This window comes from Anser anser (assembly GCF_964211835.1).
Source record: "Anser anser genome assembly, chromosome: 20".
NCBI classification, from domain to species: domain Eukaryota; kingdom Metazoa; phylum Chordata; class Aves; order Anseriformes; family Anatidae; genus Anser; species Anser anser.
Genome location: NC_139741.1, coordinates 5,913,233 through 5,940,158, shown reverse-complemented (window position 1 = coordinate 5,940,158; position 26,926 = coordinate 5,913,233). Strand labels below are relative to the sequence as shown.

At 42.2% G+C, this 26,926-nt stretch overlaps 1 protein-coding gene across 1 annotated transcript; it reads right to left on the bottom strand.

Annotated features, from left to right (window-relative positions):
- Window positions 1-140: 140 nt before the first annotated feature.
- Window positions 141-26,744, bottom strand: PITPNA (phosphatidylinositol transfer protein alpha). Its single transcript, XM_083806589.1, has 11 exons — window positions 26,570-26,744; window positions 21,391-21,421; window positions 14,955-15,100; window positions 14,273-14,372; window positions 9,453-9,527; window positions 9,001-9,084; window positions 7,549-7,626; window positions 6,502-6,612; window positions 4,734-4,856; window positions 4,038-4,107; window positions 141-2,897 (listed from the first exon to the last, which is right to left on the bottom strand). The coding sequence occupies exons 1-10, from the start codon at window positions 26,587-26,589 to the stop codon at window positions 4,060-4,062; spliced, it is 816 nt and encodes a 271-aa protein (XP_083662715.1). The 5' UTR covers window positions 26,590-26,744; the 3' UTR covers window positions 141-2,897; window positions 4,038-4,059.
- Between the last annotated feature and the right edge of the window lie 182 nt (window positions 26,745-26,926).

Here is a 26,926-nt window from a genome sequence, read left to right as displayed (position 1 = left end):
CGGGAGGACTGCGGCAGCGGGGCCGGCCTCTGTGCGAGGCCCAAGGTCGCGCTGCGGCCCCGCGCTGCGCCCACCTGAGCCACCACCACCCACCCGGAGCACCGCCACGCACCCTGTCCCGAACAAAGGAGGCCGGGGCGTGAAGCTCTGTCTAGTATTTTATTAGATTTCGTTTCCAATATGCCTGTATTGGAAGAATTAGGAGACAAAAAAGGCACAAACTCACATTGAAAGAAACGACGAGATAATCTAACCCATTCTACGGAGTGTGTCGCCAAAGGAAAAAAAGAGCACGATGAACCGATCAGAACGTGGCGGGGAGGCCCAGCGGGGATGAACCCAGAGGGGTGCAGCGTGGGGGGGGGGGGGTGATAGGGTCCTGTCCCCGAGCACCCAAACCACGCGGCGTGGATCGGGGAGCGGGTCAGGGCCCAACCGGCACCCTGGGACAGACAAAGAGGCCCCTGATAATAAATAGCATGGTGCGGGGTTCTTGCCAAAGCCAATGAAAGATACAACAACGGTAACGCTGCATGATCTTTGCTATGCTCACTAGCAGGAACCAAACGTCAAGACTGGAAAGTCTTCATAGGGTTTGTCTATCCCGAGGCTGAGGGATGCTTTCACTTTGGGTTAAATTAGAAGGAAAGAAGGACAAGGAGGGCTGGGTGCGGGAGTATTCAGGATGGAGTTCCTGCATATTTTTTTTTTTTGCCAGTTTTTCCACTAATCAGGAAAGCTTTGTGTAAAAGCTCTTTCTCTGAAATCAGAGGATCAAAAAAGGATTGCATGGTGGAATGTTACAATCTGCTTCCACAGCGATTAGTGTCATCAGATAGAAAGCCTCTTGGGTAACATAAATTTAAAGAACAAGTGTGCTGTGTATTCTCAGGTTGTCCTCAAGTGTAAGAATCCCTCAACACGTAATCAACAAACATGAACAGAAGTCAGTGCATAAATTCTTAGTTAAAAATGCTTTAAACTGAAGGAACTATTAAGTGGGGCCTATACTCCTAGAATACTTCTTGAACAGCTATAGAAGATGCCATAAAACATCCTGGTCCCGAATATCCTTGCAGATTAAAATTTAGTATCTTCACCTATTTTACATTACATTTGTTTTACTTCTGTTTGGTGAGATTGCTAAAAATCCCTCATCCCTCCCCACCCCGCAAAACCGTCTGAGGTCACTGAGAAGAGCCTGCCAGAGTTACTGGTACAATTCAGAGCTTATTGCACTTAGACATGAGTAAGGCAAAATAACAAACTAAAAATAAAAGGGATAAACTGCCCCCTCCCCAGAAACCAAAAGCCATCCTCTCCCTCCAGAACACGTGTCGTCTCGTCTCACACTGAAAACAGTTCAGACCCCAGCACATACTTGTTCAGCACGGCACAGGGGCATTTCAGGATCTCCTCCTTGCAGGAATGTGAAGGGCTGAAGGAGTTGGATGTACTACAGAATGCCAAAAAGACTCCTCAAAAGCAGCAATACGCCCCTGTCTGTGTTTGGCATTCAGTATTTCATGTTAGTGCCACCAAATACAGAAGTGGAAGATAAAGTGATTACTACCGGGAAAATAAATAAATAAAATCAAATATTGGGCCTTACACATAAGCAAAGAAATTCATGTTTTCTCATATGTATTTAATAAAGCAGCATTTCTTTGATTCTGTTCTGGTTATTTGATTGTCTAAAGCTGTTATCAACATATGGATAGTTACAGTAAGTACTTGAGTTCATTGAATACTCAGAGCTCTTCGTAACTTTTAACGGTATCCTTTGCAATTTATAATAACCAACAGATAACCTAGAAAAAACACAGGTCTCTAATGAGTTGCTTTTCTACAGCATGAAGGGAGATATTTTAGTCTGTCTTGCAATGGGAAGAGAATTATTGCTGAGCAGAACCACCGACCCAGGCACCTGAATGTGATCAGATACCAAGACTTTACTTGTACACCAGCTTTTTGCTACATTCCAATTTGTCCAGGGAGAATGACATTATTATTAGTCAAAAGAATTTTAGTTTTGTAAGTTACAAGAAATCTTAGTAAATAAAGAACCAGGAAGTTGCAACATATGTCAAGCAACTTTTCAGAATGATTTTGTAAGACTGACACACACAGCTGAAGGACAACATAGCTACATGGGCCAAAGAGACCATGTACCACTAAATTGAAATTCAACAGTTACGTGCTGAAGGCCCTAGCATGGGGATGCTGCGTGCAGCTTCTGATCAGTCTTTAATTCTTGTGTGCTAAGACAGAACAAAGTAATGCCGTGCAGAAGCCACGTATCACGATATATTCATCGCAGACCAAGAACTCTATCTGGCTACTCCTGATTATGTATTCAGATTACATGCCATTAAATTTGTTACCCTGGGAGCAAGGGTCAGAGCGTATAGTTTTATGGAACAGTTTTGCACTCTAAAATGCTGACAGTTTCCCTCTTCAAATAGACATTCAAAGAATGGTGAAGGGCTGAGCAGGAACAAAGGTGGCAGTTTATCCCAGTTGGAAAATAATAATAATAAAAAAAATAATCTAAGTCACCACATCACAAGACTATTTTAGCTAAAAATGTCACTTGGAAATCAAACAGGGCCACATGGAAATTGGTCTGAACACAATGAAAAAAAGGAGGGAGGAGTCGTAAATACAGCGATCTCTAAGTCACACGTCTCCAAGGAGCTACCTCCTTCATATACGTGCTAACATTGGAGTGCTTAGTACCAGACGGTCTATTTGCTCACAATATTAAAGGGCATCTAGAATTAGCTATGGGAGATTTAAAATCGCCTGCCGATTGGATATAGAAAGGCTTGATCCAGAGATGGTCCGTCAGTCAAGAGTGTGGATTCCCCAGGCCTTCCTGATGACTGTCTTGCAAACTGAAGTAAAGAGACAACAGGAAAACATTTTAGAACCACTATGGAAGTGAAGTGTCCCACAAGAAGCGTCAGACTGAACCTTCATAAAGCAAATGTGAGACACTGTCACCAGTTCAGACAATGGCAATAAACCACTGCATCATATTTCAGCACCAATTCAGAGTAGAATTTCCAGCACAGCCTGAAACTGGAAAACATTTCAACTTGAGTAATCTAAAAAGTCTAGAGGCTAAAGTACAGTTGAGTAGACCACCAAATCCCTTCTCTAAGAACTAGAATAAATGTGAAAGAGGAGGAAACAAAAAAAGGTTAAAGTTACACTAGAAGATTAAAACATACCTAGTGGATTTCAGACGGATGGCATACATACATCTCCTTGTGCTCCCCACTTACCACCAAACAACCAGCAGGTAACAGAGCACAAGCAGAGGCTAACAGTCCCACTCTGGTAAAGACTGTGGTTCTTCCCCACCCTGTTCTTTCCAAGGATAGCTAGGATGGCATTTTACTGTTCTAGAAACGTGGCCAGTAACTTGGGCTTCTCTTCTCTACATAAAAGGGCAATCCTTTCTTCCTCCTCACTTTCTTCCCTAATACTTCTGTTCCTCAACAGAATAAGATTCAACACTCTAAGCACTGCTTATGTGTTATCATCCACAATGAAATACTTGAAAAACAAGTCAAAAAATTAAAAATGGGCATTGCTTCTTCCCTTGCAACATGCAAGTGTTGCTCCAGGCCCTGGCCCATTAGTAAATACCGTTAGCAAACAATGCCAGAAATACATTCCAAATGTATTTGCAATTTCTTAACGTATTCCAAATATTTGCAGGCCCAACTTATCCTTCCTGGATTGACAAAAGTTTCTCTGCAGGTCACGGAAAGTACGCATGCATCACAGAAAAAATAACATCAGTAAATCTACAAAATGTTGTAACACTTATTTCATATGCTCATCACTCAAATGTTGATTTAGAATAATTCTGAAACAAAAGAGTAAATTCACTTGTCAACCTGTCAAGGAAACAGGTTTATTATCAAAACAATCAATCTTACATATCTGACCGCCATAAGCTTTCTTACCCATTTTTTCCCTAAATAGAGCAATATAGAGTTTTGTAAAACTCTGTTGATACCTACAGTGCACAAGGAAGAAGTCATGTTAGTCATCTGCAGCTGACATTCCTTTCACTGGATCTTTTTCTCTCATCTGAAAGAGGAAACACTATTCAAATATTCATTCTCACATGATGTTATCTCAAAATTTACCAATGTGGAACATGTTAAGCTACCCTACTTTATGTAAGACTGTTTATATCCTAGCATCACAAAACAGTTTTTGTGAATATGCACATCTAGGCACTATTTTCTCTTAAGCTGAACATCTGCAAGGGATCTGGAATCACTATCCAAAGGGCAGAAGGTACATGAAACTATAACGAAATACCTTGAGGCTTGAAAGAAGGGAAGGGGGCAGTGCAGGATACAAATCATGGAACATTGTACTCATTAAAGATTGTATCATTTGGATCTAGGTAAAACCTAAAAGAAGGTATTAAAGTGATAAATGAATCACTGACACTCACACCCTCATTACCTGCGGGTCACTATGTTTACTGGCGCAATAACAAATACAAGAAAAAGTCCATAATGATTAGAAGGAGATGCCAGCACAATTGAGTCATAGCCAATCATTCAAAGCACAAGCAGCATGACCTAAATAGCAGGAGGACAATACACACTATGCTATGACAATGCAGCAGTCTTTTCCTCTCTGCTGTACTGGATAGAAAGAGTTTCTCACACAACCCACACCTGCCCTGCTTTTCCACTGACCTCATCCAGCTGTCTCTTCGTCTCGTCCTCCATCCTACGAATGTCCTCCATAGTCAGATCAACCCACTTATCAAGCCAGCAAAAGAGCTGCCGATGGAAGTTCGTGAAGAGACGCTTTTCTTGCTGCGAAAGGAGTAGGAATAAAACACACAAACAAGTTTATTCACAGCATAATTAATAAGTATCTAACCAAATCATAACAACTTTCAGAGATTTGTACACTGAAGAACCAGCTCCCTAACCTAACCTACCTTTCTATATAACCACCATAATTGGAGACTGGAGCTAGATCATTTTTATTCATTTTTTTATTTTAACAGAATACCTAGAGCCTTGAATCCTGAGAGAAACACTATTTTTCCAAGCCTCAGCAGCAGATGGAACAGTGCCTTGAAAGAATTAGCGAATGCTTTAGTCATTTCCTTTGATTTGAGGGTATTGTTCTGATTGAATAAAGCACTCTAGGTTTGGTTTACTTAGAAGATAGTTGGCCTGAAGGAGCACAAAAAAAGGAAAGAGAATAAAATATTTTTAAGTAATCCTTGACTTGCAAAAAAAAAGGATAGGATTGACGTGCACCCACTTTGCTTTTCCCTTTCACAGCGACCTAAGGAAAAATAAGCCAAAACTTGTTTTCCATAGCTGAAAATCTTTCAGCAGAGGTAAGTAATGTGCACAAGATCCTCCAAGTTAGGAGAAATTTATTCCCCTTTTATAGGAGATAAGCTAGACAAGGTCGTTATTAAACAGAAGTATATAATGGCTCTTGGAAAGTTCTCATTAGGGAAGGACATTTCAGTTTTACCAATTATGGTTTCACATCTGATAACTTGGTCTCATCAAAGACAGCTTAACTACTTTGAAGCCAATGTGCAGCTGAAGAGACACTCGTGAAGAGAAAAGGATTCAAGACACTGCTTTGTTCAGGGCTTTTGTTACAGATATTAGAAATCTTGCAGCAGCATGGTCATTCCCTCAGAGTTCTCTTTAGATTATATCACCAGTCCTGCTTTTGCAGAAGCAGTACTATAGTTTATCAATATTAACTGCTGAGGAATCGCTATGATCTGAAGTCATAGGCATTTTCTGAGCTTGACACTGGTTAGAAAACTGCACATTGTAACTCCCATGTCTAGCATTCTGGTGCAGTTTATGGGTTACAAACTCTGGCACAGAAAAAGTTCTTTTCAGGACACCAATTATTCATATTTTAAGTTTCCAACCATCTGCCTATTTTTTTTTTTTTAAACACTGGTTCTTCAAGCAGCAGACTGAGAAAAGCAGAAGATGTCTAGAGCTCTAGGACTTGCCAGAAAAACCCTCAGCTGATTAAGATCAGATAACTGAAGCTGTAACTCTCCCCACAAAAACATCTGTCTTGCCACTGAGCAAAATATCCCTAGCATATATGCAACATTTCATCACTCACAAATTAACTACCAAACAACTTCAATTCTCAAGCTGACCTATTAACCAAAGCAAAACTGAGATGTTTTACCTGCATACATTAGAGTAAAAACCTACAACAGCTGATTAACCAATTCACATAACCACCAACCAGTCCTACTCTTGGATTAGCAGCAAATTGAATCCAGCTTTAAGTGACTGCAGTATACTGGGCATAACCCTTGACAATATTGCCTGAGGTGACATGACTGGGTTTCAAATTAGTATCTCCGTGCAGGATACACTCTAAGAATGAGTTGAGGTGTAAAAGCAAAAAACACACCTCATTTCTACATCTTCCTCCAACAAACAGCTCACTTACCTTCTGTATAAAGTTCTCAACCTTATTTTGCAGACCCCACCACTTGAACTTGACTGTTACCAGTTTGTAAGCACACATGTATGGACATTCTGTCTGTTTCCCCAGCTCCTTCTGCAAAGATATAAAGATATTCACTCAGGTCAAATGTTCCCAGGAAGGCAGCTCCTTCAGTCAATCATCTTTCTACAATTCCTCACAATCATCTTACATCTTTACACCTTCACTATCTTTTATTAATAAGTTTTGTCACACCTTTGCTCACCTCTTTTCCAGGGCATCTAAGAGCATGATGAAAGTAAACCCTGGTTACCTCCACAGGTGGACCTCCCTCCATTTTGAGAGGGGACCACTACTTCCTTTCCTCTGATCACCATTTTTTCTCCATTAAATGCATGTCTTTCAGGATCTTCACCATTATGATGTAGCTACTTAGTTTCCTTTCAAGTCTTTTGATAATGTCCCTACCTAAAACCTTTTGGAAATCCACGTAGATTGTATCAGTTGGGTCATCCGTACAATCACTGAGCCTTTAAAAAACTCCACAAGGTTGGTAAAGCAGACTTTCCTACTTTTTGTTACAGAAGCCATATACACTCTTCCCAAGCAGAACATATATGCCTCAGCTACTACGATGTTTGCCCACTAGAGATGAGACTTGCACACTTACAGCTTCCCAGATCCCATCCAAAGTCCCTCTTAAAGACTGGTATCATATTTGCCCATCTAGAGTTTTCAGATTCCAAGGATTTAAGTGAAAGGTTAAACACTGCTGCTCATAACTCACGTTTTTCATCCTTGAATTCTCTTGGGTGAGCTCTTGGACTGAACATCAGACAGCTCTGGCAATTTCTTAGAACTCATTCTATCTCTTTGTACCAAACTTTTTCATTTCCTCTAACTAACAGATCATCAGCTGCGTTCTGCATTTCTACATACAAGTCAATCTAGATGTGTTACAAACAGATCTGTGGCCCCAAGCCACATCTATACTTCAGTATCTATACTTCAGTCACGCAAACTGATATGGATCCTGAAGTCAAAACATACCTTCCAGTTGGGACCCAGAGGTCCACGTCCAGTCTTGACAGATTTAAATTTTGCTGGATCTTCTTCTGCCTTGTAATCCTATTGGATAGGCACACAAGATTAAATACATATTATCCTACTCTTATGCAGCTGCTCACTGTCACACAAGATGTATTTTTCTGGTGGGCAAAGACTAACCTCTAACTGCTTTCTCAAGAGCTACTGTTTTCAAACTTCAACATTAGGTCAGGCACTCTTCAAGGAAACGTATTTCTCCCCCCTGTGCTGTGTCCTAGACCTATGTGAAGAAGTTGTAACAAACCAATATGACCTTTGTAAGGACTCCTTTGGGGTAACACTATCAGAAGACTGGTAAACTCTCCTTATAGGTTTCCTGTGACCACTTGTTCTTTGACAGCTGCTGCAGAAAATAGCTATGCTCTCTGGAGCTGTGGTATCTAGTATTTTTCACAGCACCATATAAGAATGATGCTCATATATAGCACACTAGATGACAAGCACAATCAAACTCACAACTATCACCAAAAAGAAGGAGGCATTAGTTATGCCTCCTATCACATAGCAAACAATTTGCAGCATCCCCTTCATCTACACTGGATTAAGACCAGGGGCTGTACTCTACTTCTACCCCCATTTCAATTAAAATGGGAACAAACTCAGATCATCAGTTCAATGCCAGAAGTGATAAACCAGTAGAATCTTCTTTGGAAGACTTCTGCTCCAGGTGGATTCTGCTTGCTCTCTGACAGCACTTAATTCAGAGCAATTTCTATTTGCAGGTATACCTTAGCACCTGCCTAATCTATTAGAAATCAGATGCCACTCATGTCCTACCAATTCATCTTTATTGGAAAGAAAAGCTAAAATAAAGACTAGATCTGTCTTAATGCCCAAGGTCAAGTTTGTGAAGAGGTAAGTTAGCCGTAGTCAAACTTGATCAGAAATACAAAGTAGGGAAACTCAAACAACATTCCATTTTTATATAGCTTTTTTTTTTTTTTTTAGTAGAGTACAGAAACATCCCTTAGCTTCTTATTGTAACTGTAGTCTTTCTTAGAACAAAGTATTAGCTACATGATTTCAAAAGACAACAGCTTGAAGCCATGGGTCAGTTTCAAAAAAGAGGCAATTTAAACAAGATGCAGCATGGGAAAGGCAGTGTCATTTCTTGTTATTCAAGCACTATAATCAGCCACAGTGCTGTAAAGCTACGCATAGTACACTGTTACATGTACTGTAAGGCTAAGCAACACACTTTACAGAATCTTGACAACACTTTCAAAAGTGCTCTTCCTCTAGCTTGCTTAAACACTTAAGGAATGCCTTTCCTCCTCTTTCCTTCCTCTTACTTGTCCTGTTACCTGCGACCGTCTCTGTGAACAAAGTTCATACATCATTCCTCTCTTAGCACAAGGCCTCCCAAACTAGGGAGCTCTTACCCACCTACCCTACCTTGGGAAGTACTTGAGTCCGGTCAGCAATGTCTATATAAATAGCTTCTACGTTCTTCCATACATCTGGCTCCAGTTTATGAACCTGCAGTGAAAGTACAAGCCCAAAGTAATTGATTCAAATAGAGATCACTCCCATTCTAAGACAGTAAAAAACAGACGGAGATACATGGACCCACTGCTCGCACACAGAGAACACACCATAGTGTAAACACAATATAAGATCTTTTAAAGAAGCAAAGGTGTTCACACAGAACAAGTGACTGGGGACAATTTTATTCAGCATATAAGAGAAGCCAATGGGAAGGAGTCCCTGCCTTGCTAGTACAAGAAGCACTTCAAATCCAGGAACACTGCAAACAGACAGTTCTGCACAGCAACTCTCTAAGCTAGCAAGGAAAGCAGCATTGTGACATTAAAGAGATGAATAAAAAACATGACACAAGTACTTACATTTTCTTGTGTTCCAAGATCTGATTTATGCCAGGTTTCGATTTTGATCAGGAAGTCATCCTTCATATATTCGTTCTGTCATAAAAATAAAGCTTCTTGTTATTCTTTGGATATTTAACTTGTCTGATTATTACCTAGATAAGCAGTGGGAAAGACAACTCAGTGTTAAAACTTGACTGGGGTTTGACTTAGGGAATGCCATATTTAGCTATAAACACATCTTGTTTTTAGAAAAGTTTTTTGATCAACAAATACATAAGATCAAATAAATCACAAGCTGTTTGGTGAAAACCACTTCCATTGCTTTAGTGAAACATTTGGAGTTTTCCCCCTATATATTTGTAGCTTTTTCTTTAAAGGAGAATGTCTGCCACTCTAAATAGTTTAGAAGGGGTAACATGTTAACTAGGCAGAAATTGCCTTTTCAAAGAGAATATTGTTCTAGCACTGAGTACTCTTCAAACGAACAACAATATTAAACTGATGTGTTGAGAGCTTTTTGACACTGGGAATGGAAGGGACAAGAAGCACAGTTCTGCCAAGCAAGCAAAAAACTTTCCATTTCTCATAATTACTGTGAGTAGAAAAAAGACTTCCAAAAGTAACCCTATCCTCCCTCAAGGGAGCAGAAACAAAAATACAGGCCAGTGAAACACTCAGCATGTAAAAAAGGAAATATCAAATTCAGAAGACACATTACTCAGAGGGACGTAATGTTACGAGCTAGCTTTCTTTCAATCAGTTTATTTGGGCAATGGGACATTCCCATGTGTAAAGCTGAGCATTACTGCAGTAAAGAAAGATCCCTGTCCACAGTTATAAATAAAGTGTTTGTGGATATGCCACAGATGTTAAGGGGGTTTTATCTACATGATCTTACCACAACAAAAGATAAAGTGCCCTTAGCTCAAGCTAAAGAGCTTCTTGTACCCAGAATGCTTCATCTCAGACATTACACATGCTTCCATGGATCGTCAGTAAAAAAATAATACTTACTGTAATAACTGGTCCAAGAAATCAATACATGAAAAGAAAGAGATACAATACTTTAGTGAAAAAAATGTACAGCATCCATCACCCCCCTCCCACTATCAGCAAAACAGGGAAAGCTTCAGCTTCCCAGGGAGCTGCTGATACTACTGAAGAAAAAACAAAACCAGAAGTCCATAAAAATTAGCTAACTTCGCCCCCTTCTCCTCTGGAAATTCTCAGACTTGGAGAAACCCAGAGGAGCAGCAATTAATTATGTACTGCCACTTCTGCTCTCTGGACTCCAGCCAGCTGGATGAGAAGATGGAATAAGTTTATTCAGCTGACAGCATTTTACCAATCCTTTCTCAGCTTGCAGATAAGAAACGTCTCCACAGTTCTGAGGCGAACGCATGCTGGATTTCAGGCCAGTGCAGACCTCATCACTCCTGCATGCAGTAACCAGACCCTCCGCATCTCTACTGCTCATGGTAACTGAACTCCCTGGATAGTAAGGCTCAATTATTCAACACAGAAAAGAAATTGAAGATCCTTTAACAGTCAGCATCTGTTCTACCCAAGCCATCTGAGTACATTAGCAATGCTACTCTAAGAATAATGATGTCTGGAAGCTAGAGTTGAACTTTGCTGGTGTGTTCTGAAGTCTAACATGAGGTCTTCACTAAGAAGTAATTTTGTTTTAAAGATACCATTACAACTTGTGATTTTCCAACCCAACATCCTGCAGACAGTACCGTCCATTATCACTTATCATACACATCCAACTCTCTTAATTGCCTATGGCTGGGCCTTGGGCTGCTCTAAAACCCTAGCACTCTGAAAACTGCATTTTACAGAAGGCTAATTATTTAGATTGACGTATTGGGGCAGGGGGAGAGAATAAGCAAGCAGAGTTGAGGCTAATTTTTAAAAGGCTGAATTTCATCTCAAAGAACACTTCATTCTTTCCTGCAAGAAAGAGTTTCGTTCCTGCTAGTCCACATAAATACTGAATAAAGCAGCAGTAATTATAAGCCAGAGCCTTCCCACCTTCCCGTGACAAGCTGCTTTTCCATGACTATGCACCATAATTAGCAGCTGCTTTAGAACAGGTCCATTCACCTTCCTAGTTTCTCATCTATAGGGAAGATTTCTCATTTGTAGAGTGAACAAACTAATCTCTTTAGAGGTGTCCATTAAAACTTAGATGCTCAGCTTGCTACAAATTAGGGCCTGAACTTGAGGTGCCATAGCAGCAACTCCTACGCATTTCAGCTGCAGTAATAACTTTTCAATTTCTTGACATTTGGCCACAGGCACCTCATGCTGACACCCAGAAGAGTGGAACACATACCAAATTGCTTTTCTGAAAAGCATTTAAGTGACATTAATATCTAAGTCGGACTGCAGGAAAGAACCACGAAGACTGTTCTCCTTGGCACCATCCCACGGTTATAACTATCAGGCAATCCTCACTTCATTTTTACTGTAGAAGTTATAAATGTCTACAACAACAATCTCATTTTACAGTTCACACTCACAAAGGAGCAAAGCAAGGCTTCCATATAAAATACATAAAAACTACTCACTACAGCACAAACAGTGTGCAGAATTGCAGGAAGTTATAAGACAGGCATTTAAGCTCCCTCAATCTACAGCACTGGTTTGATAACATTATATAATATGCATAGTAAAGTAATAATTGCGCTTTTCAGAGGCCATATAGCAAAACGTGAGGATGACCATCTTGTATATTAAAAAATAAATACTATAATGCACAATTAATGGAAAGTACAGTTTTATTAAAACTCAAAAGGCTCTATGTAATGGCTGACATGCAAGCAAGCAGTGCTCCAGAGAGCAGCACACTAATAATACTACCTCGGTACAGGAGGGTACAGGCAGAAGTACCACTAATTCCTACACAGCCAAACCAGGTTTAGCTCTTAATGCATCCCCGTCTCTTAAGTTTCAAACTCTAGTGAGCAGACTAAAAGCCATGCCAACTGCTGTAAGGCAGCATGGCATTTTGTGTTGCGCAAAGATTCACACAAGGCCATCCAAGACTATGACCTAAACACCTGAACACATCTCAAAGTAAAATGATAATGCCAAAGGCAGCCTACAGCACACACACGGGTTCTTCCCTCCTGCCCAGTACTAGCAAGTGAAGGTTTCGGCAACATTTCTGAGCCCTTCTTGATTCATGTCAGGCTGGCAGATTCTCTAAACAGATTTTTCAGCCTCCGCATAAAAACTGCCTTCTGCTGCAACCCCCACAACAATGCACTTTCTATCTCCTATTACATTGGTGTTTATTATAGTTAAACATTTATTTATTTATTTATTCATTTGTTATGCCATCATTTCTAGCATACCAAAACCTGAAGTTTTTGTCAACTGGGCTGGGAAGTCTTGCATTTCATTTTGGTATCATGTTTTTTCCACTTAAGAAGAATTTTAGCAGCATATAATTGAAGAATAAGCAGCTAAGAGTGAGAAAACACACTAACTCCCTATCTTTGTTTCAGAAATTGGAGGAGATGAAAAGGAGGATATAGGCAGGTGTTATGTCTAACAGAATCTACTGGAGCCAACTTAGATCTGTTTCCACAATTTAAAGAATTAATAAAAGACCTGTCTGAGCTTAAACCAGTTCAGTGTACTTAGCATGGAAATAAATTAGACATTTACTAGCTAAGTTCAGTAATATGCAGTAAGAAAACTGCATAAAAGTGAGACAGCTGGGTTGTAAATAACTTTGCTTCAACATATGGAATTATGTGACACATTAAAAACTTACTCTGCAGTTGATGGCAGTAACTGAACTTCGTATTTGCAACATCCATTCCACTACACTGCTGTAGGTAATTTCACATACTGAAGTAATGTTATCCTCCCCCACTGCAAAGCTTTTTCTTTCTTTTAAAACACTTCATTTAAAATTCTCCTATGTGGCTGAAAAATACATCTTTCTATACTGAGTTTCAAGAACAGTTGGAATTTTTAAGTTTACAGTTCCCATAGCAATTGTACCTCTGCCAAATAGCAGAAAATGTGTCCTTCAAAGATACAAACAAAAAAGACAGATAAAAATATGACACAAGTGTGGAGGCAAAATCAAAGTTGCAGGGCCTACGGCAACACAGACCCGAAAAACAGTAGTGGTGAAAGATTGTGGCTGATAGCTTCAGTGAGTAAATAAAACATTAAACACTGCAGTAGAAAATGGGTTTGACGCTATTTCACCACTTTGCACAGCTTCCAGGGCCTCCCCAGTTTACAAATGGATTCACTTCACACTTGTTGGATGATATTTGGATGTCTGTGTCAAGCCTCCATCCCAAAAGCAACTGTAGCATTGCCATTTCAACCTTCACTAACCTTACATCCCACAACCGAACAAGTATCAACCACTTAACACTTGCTCACGTCAAACTGCGCTACAAAAAGAGACAACCAAGGTCTCCCCTCTTCCCCCTTTGCATCTTCCATTTTTATTCCACCAGGCTATGCTGCACTGGAGTACATAAAAAAGCGTTCCTCATCCATCCATTTCACTAGTGTTGCAGTTGTTCCTTTAGAACTGACATCCCTTTCTTGGTTTGTTCTGTTCCAATACTGAACCAACAGTACACACACTGCCATTCATTAGCAGCACATCAGGAAAGGATATTTCTTTCAACTCCGCAGCCCTATATTTTGCTTTTCCTGACCACAGAAAGGGCTTAGAGAATAGAAAACTAAAAGCTGAAACAGTTCCTCTACTGCTTGCCTCTTTCCTTCGCCCATCCAACCCACCAAACCACAAAGAGAGACCAAAAAGCCAGCAGTCCACAGCCCTTCCCCACAGGCTCACCAGTTCTGCAGTAGGGATAAGCGTTCCATGCTTTCTCATGTATATTCAGAGCTCCTTCAGGGGCCAGCATCCTCACAAACGTTGGCACTTTGCTGCAGAATTTGGAAATAAGAAGAAAAGTACTGATGAGAATTGCACATAAGAAGAGGTCTGGCCCAGACTCTGAGACAGACAGAAAATCACCTGAAACACAGACCCTAGGGACCTGCACATTGGTGGAACTGGTGGGGTTCTCCTCCCCACACTACTATGGACTTCCAGAGACTGATGAATTGGTCAGTCTAATCTAAACCTTCTTTACATAACAAAAGAGAGGTGGAAAAAAAGAAAAAAATACAGAGGCTGAACACAGGTTGAAACGTAGGAAGCCTTTTGATCTTCAGTCAAATTCAAGTATCAAAATACCAGGTAACGGAATTATATTTGCTTTGAAAAACACAGAGCCAGATTTTCTTGGGACAAGAGCCACACCTACGGGAACAGATGGGTGTTCAGTGATGCTCACTTCCAGCTGTGCCGTGTGCCTGCTGCCCTTATGCTCCATCTTACCTCCATGTCCTTCAGCCCTTACATAACCTGTGATTTACACAGTAGGAGCAATCCCATTCCATCTTCCTCCAGTTCCTCTTGCCTTTTAACCCTGCCTGCCTCTGGGAATAAGATGTTTCACATACCTCTGTAAGTGGTAGATCTTGTGTGTGTACTGCCCACGCTCTCCATCTCTTTCGTAGGGTTCATTCACCAGGACCTCCACACCTTCACCTCCACCAGTTTCATTTTTACTGGCTTCTGCCACAGAGTACAGCTGTCCCACTTGATACTAAAGAAGTTAAAGACACATTATTGTGATAGCTGTAATTTAGCAGAATTTATAATAATCAGAAGAAGCCGTCAGGGAAAAGGACATCCACTTGTGTGTCCAGATAAGTAGCTCATTTAATTTCATTTTGGTATAAAAAGCTAGAGTGGTAGTTAGGAGAAAAGCACTGCCAATAAGACAGTTACCTTTACCCCTTAAATCTCAAGCTCAAAACCACTGCAAATTCAAGAGAAAGTAAAATGGATGAAAGGAGAGCCAGGAAGGAAAACATTTAAAGAAAATCCAGGAGCCCTCAGGCATACAGTAGTAAAATCCATTCTTTGTTTCCACTCTTGGCACACAGGTGTACCGATTGTTTACGTCAAATGGAGGGTAACACGCTGCCAGTCCTGAATTAATAAACATGTTAATTTATCCAGAAGATTCCCAAAGAATTCCACTTCTTTTTTCCAAGTCTTTTGACAAAATGGACTGTACAAGGGAAGGTAGGGAAGAACTGAAGAAGAGAGACCGAAGATAAAGGGCACTTGTACCACCTAATTTAACTGCTCTAAAAAAGATCTGTTAGATGTGCACAGCTTAGAAGCCCAGTAGAGCTGAGCATCCCCCAAGTGCAATTCAAAACAACTAAGTTAGGAAGCTTCAAGTGAAGAGGTTATTTGCACCAGCAGGCTTTCCAATGAAATGCTGCTAACTCTAAAGCTGAATGTAGAGAAATTACTTTTTCTTGGCCTTTATGACATATACTATCACCCTTAAACCTCTTGCCAGAGTTGACATTATAATCTCATCAAGTCATTTCTCTTCGCTGAACATCCATTTCCCTTCTGAACCTAGTTCAAAGTCTGTTCTGTGAGGGCGTCCACAATCGTGCCTTATCTCCCTTCTCAACAGTCTTTATTCCAACCCAAACGATGTTTTACTTCATATAACCAAACCCATTCTGAAAACTTTATCTAATGAAATAACTGAATCAACTAGTGTCATAGATAACCACCTGGTCCTTGCTGCCACTGCACCCCCTATTATTTTTCCTACTATCTTTAAGTTTTGTTTGGGGTTGTTTTTTTCTGTCACACTTCCTGTTAGCCATAAGCATTACACCGCTAGCAGGGAGTGCACAGGATTTCAACATAGTCAAATTCTTACCTTTAAGGTCATTTTTAAGTCTCTTACAGACACTGTCTTGGCAGTATTAATTCTCAGGAATCACTCAAACTACTTCATGCTAGACAATCTTTTTCAGAAGAAGCATCCCAATGTTTCACAGGAAAGAGAAGAGGAAAATCAAGAACGTGTACAAGAGAGAACATTCTCTCATCTGCAGAAGATGCAAAGACCAATACACTCATGCTTCTAGCTAAAGAAGAGGATGCAGAGCTCAAAAGAAACACGACAACATGAAAAAAAATCATGCAGACCTCTGACAAAAAGTTAGGTGTGCAGACAAGGTTTGAGAATGAAGCTAAAGCAAAAGGTCAAAAGGAAGTGTTTAAAAAATAACTGATACAACTGTTTCCAGAAATGAAATTGACCAAAACAACTGATGCCAAAGGCACTACAGAGAGGCTGTCTGAAAGGGTAATCCAAAAAGAGTTAGACATCAGAAGTACAGTGACTAAAACACCAAACCAAACCTGAGAACATAACTACAAAGGAATGGAACGCTGCTTAGGCCTTCCTCCGGCTCTCCAGCACAGGGCTGCACACCAGAATCAGGAATAGCTCTTAACGCTCCTTACATGGAAACCCAGGCTGGAAAAGTGCTGAGAGCTGGAAAACTGCTCAGAGCTGACAACCCAGAAATACTTCACTAGGCTGGCACGTCTTTGGCATTGAAGGAAGACTTCTACAGTGGTTGTATTTTGTTGTCAGAGCATCCAAAACAAAAACAGAACCCAAGTTTTGCAGTGCTGCGCACCATCCGAAGGTAACACAGACTGCATTTCTAACATTGAATAGAGTAGATGATATGCCAAAGGTGAAAGGCCAGCTGTCCTGGCCTCAGTTAATCTGGGGCAGGATAAAAAGCACACCACAGGGACTGAACCAAGTGCTCTGTACAGCCTCAAGTTCACCACAGAGGCATAGCAAGTCTAGCAGGTAGTCAGCTGGGAGGGAGGGAGGCCACTCATCCATCTAATAAAAGCTATCTATAGAAAAAGCAATCCACAGAGCACCTCCTCCTAGCTAAGAGCAAAGCTCAGCTGGATGCGTCCAGAAGGTCCTGGCCCAGGTGAAAGAAGCACCCCTCGCTTGGCTGGACGGTTCCTGCGCTGTCACCAGCAGATTGGGTTTCAGTCTGGATTTTGGACTGCGGTGCAACTCTCTGCCTTCTGACATTTCAAACGCCACATTGCTTTCCTTATGACTCCCCACAGATGACCCAAACAAAACAGAACACTCGCCTTCCGCCAGAAGAGCAAAACATGAGAGTTGTGAAACCTTAGAAGCAAGTTGATTTAGTAGAGTGAAAGCCCCACGTACACTTGTACAGAACAGAACATAAGTAAGAGTTTGGCAAGGACAGCACTAGAGGGGCAGGCTGGCCTTGACTGCTTTGCAGCAGGTCTCAGGACAGGTCTCCAGGGGTACAAACTAATTCCTGTTACTAACAGTCTCTCATTCATTCCTTCTCCCTTTTAAACACGTGGGTCAAAGTTCAGACACTAAGAGGATAAACCCTTTGGTTTGGCATCTTCAACATTTAATCTTTGCTGTTATTTCTGATCCGTTAATCACATTGATAAAAGAGGAAAGGGCCCAGACGAAACTGTCCCAATGAACAAATCCCATAACATCTGCCTGTGAAAATTAACAGGGAAATGGATTCTGGCTCCATGAAGTCCAGAGCATCAGACAGGCCTATCCTTGCAGCTGTAAGAGCTCCCGAAAACCTTATCTCCTGGGGGAGTCACCCCTTTATACAGCAGGACAGCATACCTTCATTACACCAAATTTCATTCAGAAGGCCTGATCCAACGTAGCCACCTTCAAGAACAGTTACTTCCCTGAAAGCGGCTTTGAACGCAATTAATAAATAAGAGCCTTTTGTGTTTGGCAAGCTCCTTCCCATGTGAGAGGAACAAAGAGGCAGCACAGAATGTGTACACACAGCTCTAATCCATACCAGCATTTCAAAGTGGCAGCTGGCGAGACACCCACACAGCAGCTCAAGACCACGCTCTCAAAGTTGGCACTGTGCAACGTGATGTTGGTCAGAGAGCACAGGAGTAAAGTTTAGACCTAAGAGACAACAAGGTATTTAACTTTTTTGCTCCCTGTAATGTAAGATTGTATAGAACAACACAGGAGTGCAGCTCGCAGCCTGCACTTAAGCAGGACCAGATTTTGGCAGAGTTTCCTAGCAGAAGACAGTTTGCTGTGGTCTACCTCCTACATCCCAGCCTTCAAGTTTTAGTCATCACCAGGGCCTTTCCTTCACTGTTTGTTCCCATCTTAGCAGTAACTTGGCTAACTGTTTGGTGTTGAGCTCCAAATTTACTAAGTAATGTCTTCCCACTATCTTCCTGATCACTGGTTTTCTCTTGAATTCCTTACTCTTTGTTAAGCTGCACTTGTCAGAGGTGAGGGGACTCAGCAGAGGACCCCTGGCACATCACAGGACAACATAGGAGACTGCCTCAGCCCTCTTACAATGCCTCAGAGACACAACTGTTTTCACTCTCTCTTATGCACTGGCACCATACTTTCAGAAACAATTTGCATGCTGAAGGAGTGAACTTTTCAGTCTTTCAAGCAAAAATTCCTAAGATATTACAGTGAAACCAGAAGTCCTCTTCCTAGTCAGAGACGCTCAATGAGCAGCTACACAGTGAAGAGCTACGTCAAGTCTCCAGAGCCCTGTTTAGAGTTTCGTGAGCAAGGAAATCCTTGAAAGCAATGAAGTTGTAGCAGCTGTTTTGTACAGACAACAGTGCAGTGACCAAGTGATGCACAGATGCATCAGCATCTCTCTGCAGAGGCAGGAAGATAAAGCAATACACAAACCCAGAGCAGTAGTCATCCTTCCACTCAATAGGAAAATAACCTTTCTTCTTAAGCATGCCTTTAAAACTACCATAGCACGTAAATGTTTAAGCAAAGACAAGTGGATATAAGAACTCTTTCTGCTTAGGGAACTGTTTCCTGAAACCTAGCCTACAAGTCACATAAGAACATCCTGTCCTAGAAAAGGTGCCTCATGCAGGGAACACGGTAACAAATATACAAGTCTGGGGAGAAATCGGGTTTGGTCAAGTCGGCGGTCCTTCCACATCCAAGCACGTTAAGGTGCTCTCTCTAGCATTTTCATTCCTTCTCTTCTAATGGTGTTTATTTGCACTTCACTTTACAGTCTTCTCACTAGGTTACTCAACCCTCCGGAACTCCGTGGATCCAGAGGAAAGAAAGGAATACATTGTCTTAAACAGATGACCCCAGGGCATCCTCAAACGAGGAGGTTGCTAGAGATGGACAGGTTTATGTACTGCCTGAAACCTCAACTTTCCACCCGGGCAGCCTACACACAAGGCTGAAAACACGCCTGGCACTGAACAGCCAGTCAGGGAGGGAAAAGAGCATAGCAAAGGACTCGCTTTAACTGGATGAAGTTTAATCCTAGTATCACGGAACTCGGAAAAATCCTGTGCTGGGTTCCATCCAATCTAACCCCCTCAAAGAAACAATCTGTAGACTGATGCGTTGACTTTCTATTTACACAGCTCAATACTTAGAGGCATACCCCTGTGAGCTAGGGCTGCTGCTGTTTAGGCTAAAGTCTTCCATTTCTTGAGCTCTGGATCACCTTACCATTTGCCTGCTGCTTTATCAAACACTTCCTCTGTCATTTGCAAGTTTGCATCCCTTGCTTACATGCTACAGTTTATCGTGTTAGTCCCTTCTTTGTCAAGAACTTCCTCACGCAAGTAGCATTCAGGCATCATAAAAGACCCAAATACACCTACTCGTAACACTTTAGTCGAACTTCTGCTAAAATTGCTTGAAACAGATTAATGCAGAAAGTACATAAGCTACAGGTAAGGAGTAAGGAACAGACATCAGGTATTACCAGACTCATTCCTGCACCAAGACAGCACAGAGACATAAAACTACTCTTTGGTGAGAAGATTAGGTTGCCATCAGCGTGCGATGCCTGTCACAGCAGACTGGTCCACCGGAACAAGGAACTCAGCTTTGACTTTGTTTTCCTTTTTACTAGCCAGCCTCCTGGCTGCAGAAATACACTACACCAAGTTCCAAAGTGTGCTCTCTGAAAAGAGTACGGCGTTATCAAAGGAATATGCTTAAAAGAGCACTGATCCATCTTACCACTCTCTGTGCCACAGTAGATGCTATAATCAGGGGAAACAAAACTGAGTTCTGTTATTGCACCTCTTCCTAAGAGTTAGGACAAGCTCTTTATCAGAGCTCAAACCAAAGGCTTACAGCCAAGGATCGTAACCAAAAAAAGTACACACAGCAGGACTCTACTACAGAAGCGCTATAGACTCTTACCATTTCAATTTCTCATCTACATTGCTAGTATGAAAATTCAAAAAAAGAAAAACATTTTCATAGGCAGATACTCTACAGGAGTGGTGCTCAGTGCACAAGGGGAAGCAGTGACAAAAAAGGGAGGAAGGAAAGGTAAGCTGCAACTCCCAGAGAAAAGAACAGGAATCAGCTCAGACTGCACAGCTGCTCTGTGGCCAGTTTGGTGACACAAATCACCACCTCCTTTATAAACTACATTTCTCCTTTCTCCTTTTAGAGCTTTACCTACAGAACAAGAAAGCTTTCTTTCTGCGAGATCTAGATAAGATAGTCTTAAAAACTGCTAAGTAGTAGATATACGATCTTTCTTTTGCTATACCACCCTCACAAAACAGAAAAAATTGCTTTACACTTGTAGACAAAGAGCGTAAAAAAAGAGTTCTAGGAAAACACAGGGCGATTTAAATTTGTATTAAGATTTCCTCTTTGTGTTAAAAAAAGAAAAAAAAAGAACAATGGTATTAATCAAAAGGAAACTACACTTTGGAACAGTCTGACAAGTCAACACTTGTTATCAACACATCTGAAAGTACTTTATAGGAGAGAGTATCAGTACCCGCAGGCTTAAAGAAATGAAATTGTTTGGCCAAAGCGACCGTGAAAGAGTAAGAACACACACAGGTCCTGGAGACAGCTATACCTGTCTCTTGCATTTTCCAGTTTTTGTTCAAATTGCTTTGATCACAAGTTTATTTACAGTCCTAAAGAAAGGAAGCAACAAGAAAAGGACTTACCTCCTCCACAGACACAGGCAGGATAACGCGGCTGAAAGAGAACACAGAAATGGAAAGTTAACAAACGCAGCTGCAGCACTGAGATGGCACACTCCTCCCAGCGATGACTGCTCAGCTCTCCTCTCCCCCATTTCTCCAGCATCCACCTAGCCCTAGCTTTCCTAGCACTTACTCTTTACTTCCAAGACTACTTATGTAATAGCCTCAAGGAGAATCTATACATGATATAGCGTAATTGCAATCCTATACCAAAACTAGTGGAAATATCTTGCCACCCTACAAACCCACACAGAATCAAAATAGTTGCATGTTCCTTCTCACTACATCCTTTCAATAGTCGCATCTTATTTCCCGTCAAGTTGGTACAGAGCGTTGCTATGTGCTTCAACAACTTGGTGCCGATTTGTCATAGTTACAAGTCACTGCAAGACTTGTTTATACATCCCATCCCATAGGAAGCAGCACTAAATAGAGAAGTATATGGAAGGCTTTCTCAGAGCTGACTGCAAAAGAAGGTGTTGCCATTTCCATATATGAGTCACTTGTGGTTTCCTGAATGCCTCGTCGAACCAACTGACTGTGACTTTGGCAGTTTTTGCTCTCTAGACCAGAGATTTTTTGAAAAGACAAGAATGAACTTGAATTTAAAGCTGAAAATGATGCATGCATGTTAAGGCACTTCAAAATATTACGTGTTTCCCCAAAACTAGATTTGTGTTCAACTTCTGCTTTCAGTAAGGATAATGTTGAAACAGGAAACCAGAGCAATACACAGATATGAAATGGATAGGGTTGCTGTGGGTAGAAGAAATCCCATTTCTTTCAGAACTAGTCTCAAAGAAATGTGGATATAATGGGATAAGAAGAAAGTCCTTATTATGACTAAACTGATTTTCAGAAAAGCACTACTGGTGAAAACTGAAGCTTTCTCCTACACTAGAGGAATGTTACCAGCAAGATACCACAAGAACAAACTGTAAGAGAGACAAAAGTTTACAGATTATGCAATATTATTTATGACAGCAATGCTTTATGCTGGCTGCAAAGAACTGCAGAAAAAGCTACTGAGAACTGCAGATGAAGTTCAGCATCAACAGAAACTGAATAACGCATTATAAGCGCTCATTTTCTCCAAACACACAGGGTAACAAGCCCCAAACTAGCTATCACCAACATAAACCTTGGTGCTGTTACAGAAAAACATCTGAAAACATCAGTTCAGTGCCAGTTCAAAAATAAATAAAACAGCAAAAATTGGAGCACAATATTTACACAAAAAAATAAGTGACGGCTACACCACCGCAATCTCTCGTGCATCGGCACCTTGAATACTGCACACAAATAGTTCCAGTCGCCTCACCTCAAAGAGGACACTGAACAAAAGGAGGGCAAAAAAGATTACCTGAGATGTAGTTAACTGGGTTTTTTGTGGTGGAAGAAAGGACAACGGAAGGGGGAAGGTATGGTAGAGTGTTATAGAGTATGAATGGTGCTGAAGAGTGAATGGAGAAGGAACAATGACAGCATCTTACAACAGAACAACCCAGGACGCAATAACAATCATTAGGTAGCAGATTTTTAAACCAATCAAGGGTACTTGGTTACATCATGCGTATTTAAGTTACGGGATTCCTTGCCAAACACGAGAAGCAATTTTAAAATGGGTTTTGATCAATTCATGGAAGTTCACATGGTGCTTACTGGAAGGATACACTGAAGAACAATCATTCTACTCCCTATTTATATATTGTTTCCTAAAAATATCTGCTAGAAAGCAAGATGGAAGAGGACCTTTAGTCCAATTCAGTACGATATTCTGTACATAAGGAAGGAAAGAAAAATGGAGAATGGTTCTCCACAGGTAGACCACCTCACCAAACACAATATTAGCTTAGCTAACTGGATAAAACTACAGTTGAACAAAAAGAGGGACAGGATGATAAATAAGCAAAGATGAAAAACCAAGTAACAGGGAAGAAACATTGGCTTTGGAATGGAGTGCAAAAATTGTCTTTTAGAAAACCTGGCATAAAAACATTAATATAAGCTATTGAAATTCTATTTAAGAAACTGGAAGACACTAGATCTGAATATTACCTTACAGCTTGATGTTCACGAACAGAGAAACAAACACAAAAGTTAAATAGTTTACAGTTTGTTTAGCCTAGCAAACAAAGAACGCGGGGGATGACTAACATTTATAGGCCATCAAGCAATAAAGGAGGAGGAGGGAAAACTACTCAAGAGCATCCAGAGGAAAAGCTTCCCAGGAGCAGCAATAGGAACAAAGACACCTAAATTTGGGACAGAACTTGACCAAACGATGAGAAATTATATGATGTGGTTGCCTGCCACATCAAAGGCCTGAAAATGATAAAGAACGTTTAAGATTCCTCCTAGATTAAAATATGCCTCGAATGACAGCAAAGGGAAGTACAGCTGCAGAGAAGGTCAGTGTCATTATCGTCACTTCACAGGAAAGGGAAGCGACTCTCTATACTCAGATTCTCCTCAAGGTCTTCCGACGCAGTTTAAATCAAAATAGGGAGAGCGTGCAAGCATGCAAGATCTTAACCAGCACTTACAAACTTTGCAACTGAAACCAACCAAAGAGACAAAGAAAACCAAAACCAAAACGCAACAACCCTCTCACCCACGCACAAAACCGAACCATGCAGCTTATCCAGAGTACGGATAGGTAGAAATGAAAGATAAGTCTGAAAGATTGATAGGACACCAAAGGTACACTTTAAAGCTATCACTGCATAACCACCAGTGAAAGAAGCTGCACAGAAAAGACAGATGATGCAGATTGTCTGGGAATAAAAGGTGTGATACAGGCTTTTTGTTATATTGTTCTATATCTGTAATATCTCCTAAAATACCTACGGAGCACATAATAATACTCATTTGATTTAGTAGGGAGGATGTGACGAGGGGTCACAGCGGTGGAAGAACAATCTGCTCAGAGGGCGCACAGCTACAACTCGCTTGTATTTCTGCCACCTACAGCGGCGGGCAGGCAGCAAGGTACCTGACTGCAGCGCTGGGGCAACCAGAACTAAACACAGGCAACAGAATGACTTTGACTATCCAGGTCACGCCAAAAAAAGTTGTTCCCATACGCCTTAAATAACTGCTTCCTAGAACACAAGAGTTCCCCAACAGCGTGCAAGATGGGTGACTTTTACATACAACGTCAAGGATGATTAATACCAAAACCAACAGTGACAACTCAGAATGCGCAACTGTTGGAACCAGTTGGGAATCCCAAGAAGTCCAAAGTCAATGCACAAGTTTTTAATGGACAGTGGCAACCTTGACTGTCCTTAGAGCCACATGAGGACATCTTAACAGAGACGGAGAGAAAAGGAACAGGACAATATAGCTAACAAGACTCAAAGGGTTTGGTGACCCTTCTGAAAAAAGAAATGGAAGCCTGTAAAAAGAAAAAAATTCAGTAATTCTGCTTTTTTAACCTTTGTCTTAATATCTACTCCGCATTTTCTTTCAGGAATAAGCAGCATATAAGACCAGTAGGTACACTGATTTGGTGAGGTAAATGATAATAGCAAGCAAAACGACTTTTGGAAGTGATCCTTCTCAAAATTGACTTTAAACACAGAAGCCTGACAATTTAAAGTAGCGATGTTCCCATCTTTACGTGATGCTCTGTAGGTAGCATAGCTCACTGGCAAGTGGGCTTTACTGCAGTACAGGGCAACAAACTGGAAAGGAAAACCAGGAAACACACATGAATTTTAATAGAAATAAACCAGACAGGTGCTGTAAGAAGCAAAGTACATTAACCAACTAAATTAATAGGGAAATCTCAATGAAATAGATGTTATAGAAGAACAAATTAATTAGCTTTTCATGCATCTGAAACTAAGTGCTCAGCCAATGCTTCTGTTTGCTATCCAGTTTAGCACTACAGAAGGTAACAGTGCCTCTGTGTTACAGTGACCAGCTCTTAAATTCTACACCCCTATTGTTGGATAAAAATGGCATGGGTTTAAAGACTGGGGGGGGAAGTTATTCAAGCTTAAAGACAACTACAAGGATCAGCACAACCTTCCTCAGAGTTTTAATACTTAGATCCAAAGCACATCCATGATCTGACAAAGCAATTGCTACAAGGAGGACACTGTCATGTAGGTAAATGTGTCTGAGAGAAGACCTGAAAACCCACTTTGTCGTTGGGATCAGCGCATAAGAAAAGAAGAGGGGAAAAAAAAAAGTGTTTTCTATCAGTCAGAAGAAGTTTAAAAGGACAGGATGCAGGTAGGAAAACCAAATGTAAACTGAACATCCGAGCCTTGAGAGCTGACAGAAGAGCCGTGCAGCGGTGCACCCAGCTCCAAGCCACCTAACCAAAGTGCACCGGTCCAAAAGAGCACACCACGTTAGCAGGCAGAAAGGCGCCGAACAAAAGACTTGGGCACAGCGGTGTGACTAATAGTTACACACAGCTGGGACGGATCCGCCAGCCTGCCCGCAGCCTGCCTTCCAGCCCGTCCCTGTCGGGCAGAACAACCCCGCAGCAACGGCGACCAACTCCAAGGTGAGGGCTGCGCACCGAGACATATTTCGGAGCTCTCCGGCACACTGAAGTCCTCGCTGAGTTCCTAGCTAGAAATCACACCGCTAAAGGAAAGGACAAGGGCGATAAAACACCGAGCTTGTCATTTAGATGGGGGCAGGATCCCTGCCACCCCTGCGTCCCTGTGAGGAAAACCCCAACCCCCTGCCCTGGCAGCCCCTCTCCCGGTCCAGGCGGGCTCCCCCGGGTGGGGGACACCCGTACCCCGGTACACAGCCGGTGCTGAAGGGCCGGGAAGACCAAAAAGGGGGGGGGGGGGCACCGAGCCCCAAATCGCCCCCCCCCTCCCCGTGAGGCTCCGCAGGCCGCCGGGCCCGGGGGAGCAGCACCGGGAGGCCGGTCCCCGCTTGTGGCCTCCGGTTCCCGGGGAGGGGGGGGCTCCTTCACCTCACGGCCGCCTCCGCGACCTTCACACAGCGCCCCCCATGCCCGTCCTTCCCTCCCACACCGGCACCGGGGCCCGGCCGGGCCTTCCCCCCCCCCCCCAAGCTCCGCCGCTCCTCAGAGGCACCGCTGGGTGACCGGAGGCCACAACGGAGGAAGGGAAGACGGGGAGAAGGAGCTGCCCGCACTCACTATTCCTTGATGAGCACCATGGCAGCGCCTCCCGCTCACGGCACCGGGCGCCTCCCGGCCGCTCCGCGCCGCACCGGGACGGGGAGGGGAGGGGAGGGGAAAGGGGGGGGGGGGGGAACCGGGAGGGGAGGGGGGAGCGGGGCGGCGGGAGCAGGGGGCGGGGCGTTGCCGCGGCAACCGCTGCGTCACGGCGGCGCGCAGGCGTCGCGCGCGCACGCCTCGCGGGAGGCCATTGCGGGGGGGGGGGAGGGAGGTTTTCCCGCCTCAGTGCTTCCCGCCTCGGTCCCCTCAGCGCTGAGCCGCCCCCCCCCCTTTTTACTGGGTTTCAGCCTCTAAAAACTGCTCTTTTTGTGTAAT